The sequence below is a fragment of the Pteropus vampyrus genome, unplaced genomic scaffold (assembly GCF_000151845.1).
Source record: "Pteropus vampyrus isolate Shadow unplaced genomic scaffold, Pvam_2.0 Scaffold62, whole genome shotgun sequence".
In the NCBI taxonomy this organism is placed as follows: domain Eukaryota; kingdom Metazoa; phylum Chordata; class Mammalia; order Chiroptera; family Pteropodidae; genus Pteropus; species Pteropus vampyrus.
The window spans coordinates 4,171,818-4,175,936 of NW_011888843.1; the positions used below are offsets into that span (position 1 = coordinate 4,171,818).

General features: G+C 43.2%; 1 protein-coding gene across 1 annotated transcript in view; it reads left to right on the forward strand.

Annotated features, from left to right (window-relative positions):
* ALPK2 (alpha kinase 2) overlaps positions 1–4,119 on the forward strand; it is a 139,320-nt gene that overhangs the window by 45,602 nt on the left and 89,599 nt on the right. The window contains exon 3 of the mRNA XM_023531170.1: positions 1,964–2,081. Coding sequence (XP_023386938.1) covers positions 1,964–2,081 — 118 coding nt within the window. The remainder of the gene's footprint in view (positions 1–1,963; positions 2,082–4,119) is intronic.

Here is a 4,119-nt window from a genome sequence, read left to right on the forward strand (position 1 = left end):
TTGTGAAACTTTCTGGAGGTGGCTCTCAATCTGCGACCTGTAGGTAGGCTTTCAGAACAAGGGTAGGATTTTTCTGGGGAGGTTTCCAGCAAGAGGAGGGGGAAAAGAGAACCACCCACAAATACAAGATATACCACTTCCCTGTGCAAGTCTTGTTTCTGATTATTCAGATCTATATTGCACAAAGGGAAAAAACCAGTCAGCCATGAAGAAGCCCCGATCATTCTGAATGAAACACTGGAGTCTAAGAGATCAGAATCCCCAGGCCCAGCTCATGCATTTTTTATATACTTTGTTTTTAAAATCATATACACAAAGAGGGAGTAATTAGACACTTCCTAAGGAGGAAATCGAATAAAACTGACTGAAGTGGGACACAAGGCTGATAAGAACAGGCAGAAATGAATTATGATCAGCAATCTCCTTGATGGCTTTTCAGAGCAGCTCATTTTTGGCTGTTTAGTCATTTGCCTGAAAGAGACTCAGCTACGCAGCCGCTAGAGAAGGACACGTCCTTGCATGCAGGTCTGTCTGCTCCTGGCTCTGGGGACCAATTATTCAAACGTCTATCTGAAGGAGGAGGAGGCAAAGAGGGACACCCACAGTTGCCACCAAGCTCATTCGCGGTGCTGGCGCAGAGGTAGTCTAGCTGGTAGACCCCAAATAGGAGACTCACAGAGAGGCACTGCCACCCTCAGGTCCTGTCCGTGGTACAGGTCTCAGGAGAAGGTGGCGTTCTTCTCTTAGTGGTCTCTGGGGTTTTGCTTGCCAGAAATCCCATGATAGAGAAGACAGAAAACACAAGAATGTCCCCAGGATGGATTCAGAATAGTGTATTTTCCCAAACGCCAGGCTTTCTTCCTGTACATTTAGCACATCCCGGTGACTTTTCTATGACACGGAGGCTAATGAGGAAGCTCCTTGGGACACACCGGAAACCTTCCTGGAAATTATTCCCATCACAAGGGGAAAACACCCCACTGTGTGAACGGAATTGCTGGAGGCTGTACCAGATTCACCCACTAACGGCACAGCTGGTCAACGCTCGCCGGGGGAGGGTGAACCCGGTCCGAGGGAGAGAGTGTAGGTCAGTTCGTGTGACGACGCCAGTCACGTAGGTGCAGCGCCAGCCTGGGGAGACTGCCTGCCGGACTCTTCCGTCCTCGGGAAGATGTGGCACTTGCTCATCCACTTTGCTCTTCTCTCTTTTGTATCATAATATACACTCGACCCTGACTGTCGCTGAAGTATAATTTTCAGAAAGATTAAAGTGACTCCCAGGCAGATATGAAATTAATAGTTAAAAGATTTTTTTTTCCAACTCTTTAAAGAAGAAGGGAACCAGAAAGTATTAAGGCCTGGTCAAAGAACTTTGGAGGAACGAAAGATTGATAGACAATTTAATAAAGGAATGTTAGGCTAACGTTGGTGGGTTAGGTAAAACACTGGTTAATGTCCTATAGGACAATAAACCATAATTTATGGGGTTGTATTTTCTACCAGACAGAGATCATTTGTAGCTTTCCTGTATAAAAGTCTACGACTTTCCGTGTAACTTCACTAAATCTAGAAATTTTAATTAATAGTAATCATCGAATGGAACAAAATACATTCCCCTAGATAATGCTTAGATGGACCTTTGTCGCCATATAGTTTGAAAGAGGCTACTACCCACATTTTTTTTTGTCTTACTTCTAAGTTTTAGATAATTTTTCTTAATAGCACCTTGAGGCTGGAGGCACTGTTTTTCATTTTGTGTGCCCATCCCCACCCAGGCAGCACCATTGCAGGCACACAACATGTGTGTTGGATGCAGTTGTCCCAGTGAGCGGGAGCTTTTCCACCTGACATGTCCATCCTGCCTCTCCTTGCTGCTTATTACTCACGCTAGTTCATAGCTTTATGATGTTCCTTTGTAAAAATACTTAATGCAATAAGAATATTCTTATTTCTGTCTCACCAGGTCAGCCCAAGCCAGAGGTAACTTGGTATAAGAATGGTCAAACCATAGAGGACTGTGACATCATTTCCAGTTATGAATTCTTCGAGAATCAGTATATTCATGTGTTACATCTCTGTTGGTAAGTGAATGAGCCCTGTGGACTATTTACTAAGATCCCTGTATCCTGTCACATGCTACTTACTGACAGGTAAGGCCAAAAGATTGGCTCATGTTTGCTTTTTGAGCCCTACTGTTGTTGGACGTCGGCCTAGGCATCCAGCAATGAGTCTTTGCTGAGCTCTGCCTGGTAGCTAATCACGCTCTCCTAAATCTGCTGCCATTGATGGAATTATAACTTTGTCTAGAATTTAATTCAAGGTGGTCTGGCCATTTTCATTCATTAAATGAGCTTTTCATTTAATCTCCTCTCATCTAATATTTAATTCTTTAATATTTATCAAGCAGCATATCAAGTATGGTAGGCACGTTGCTTAATTCTAGGGACAGAAGTGAATGACACAAACATTGTCTGCACCCTCGTAAAACCTCATGTCCGACGTGGAGGACAAGTGGTGAACAAATCATACCATCTTCCCCTCACACCTCAATATACTGGGAGGCAGCCCAACTGCCATTCGCTGCCCCTTCATCCATGAGTTGGATTTGCCTGCCTCTTCTTTTCAATTTTGCCAAGGCCTTCCCCTCTCTTCTCTTCACCCCGATTCAACTTGGAAGTCACCTCTATGGTTCACAGGCAATTTTAGTTACTCATGGATCTGTCCAGCCTCCAACATTCTCTCCTTTTTTTGTATTTATTTCTCATGAGTGATGGATAATTCGGTAGACTGTGGGCCTTCCTAGGGGCAGGAACCCGCTGTGTTTCTCATTTCCTAGAGACGAGTACGGTGCCCGTAGCATAAATATTTGTTAAAAGGATGGTTAGGTAGATGGCTATATATGTGTATGTATATTTTGTTGTTGCTGGTAGTGGTAGTTTGTTTACATCAGCACCGGCAAACTTTTTCTATAAGGAGCAGATAATGTTTTGTTTTGTTTTGCTTTAAAGCATGGCTGTGTTCCAATAAAACTTTATTTACAGAAATAGGTGGAGGCCAGATTTGGCCTGTAGGCCATCGTTTGTCAACTCCTGGTTTAGATGATAAGGTCCTTGGGGATCTATGTCCGGTACTTCTTTATATGTTTCCCACCTTTGACTTTGTCCCTGTGAGCACTCAATACATTTCTTTTTGGTTGATTCCTTTTAGTCTCACACTAAGATAAAATATTTTGCTTACTTTTTAGCTGGAAGAGAAACTTACACATATTCTTTTACTGACAAAATGCCATTTACGAATTAGGATTTGCTATTCATGTTATTTGTCGTTTATATAGGACCAGAAACATAGGGAAAACTAATGTTTGTAGGGCATTTAAAGGTTAAGAGAGGATGAAGCCCCAAGGGCAGGTGGACAGGTTAAAATGGGAGAGACAAGACACAGGGGAGAGAGACTGAGGAAGGGAACCAGTGCTGTGGAGTCCTCATCCTCTGCTCTGAAGTCCGGGAGGGCAGTGGTTCACGTCAAATCAAAGATGTAATGTGACAGAACGCACTCTTTCCAAATTCCTGGCCCATGGGTTTGAAAAGTAGCCCATCTACTGGGCAAAGTACTCAGACCTCATGCGAAGAAGCATGGCAGGGCATATGATAATAGGTGGCAGTCGCGTTCTTCTGCTTACTAGTAAATATTCTGGGTACTGGAGATCTTTGAAAGTTCTGGCTTTTTTCATCAGTAGTTCTGAACTGTCACTACCCGTAGCATTGCCTGGGGAACTTTTAAAATCTACTCTTTGGCCTTCGCCTGGGCCTGATTCAGTCTGAAGCTCTGGTGATTCCAGTGTATTCCCTGAGATGAAAAATGCTTTACGTCTAAAACATTTATCTGCGAAGTAGTTCCGCTTCTACCAGTCTGTTAAATGCTCATGGGAAATGAATGGTGTTTTGTGCAAATGCCTTTCAAGGATTTAAAGTTAACTGTGAGTTACCAGAAGAGCCTCAGATTGTCTAGCCATTGTCAATACACCGTAAACCACCAGATTAGCTCATAGTTCCCTCGAAGAAAAGTACTTTTCTTTATCTGTGTGAATTTAGTTTTGGGGTCACTAAATCTGCGTTCTTA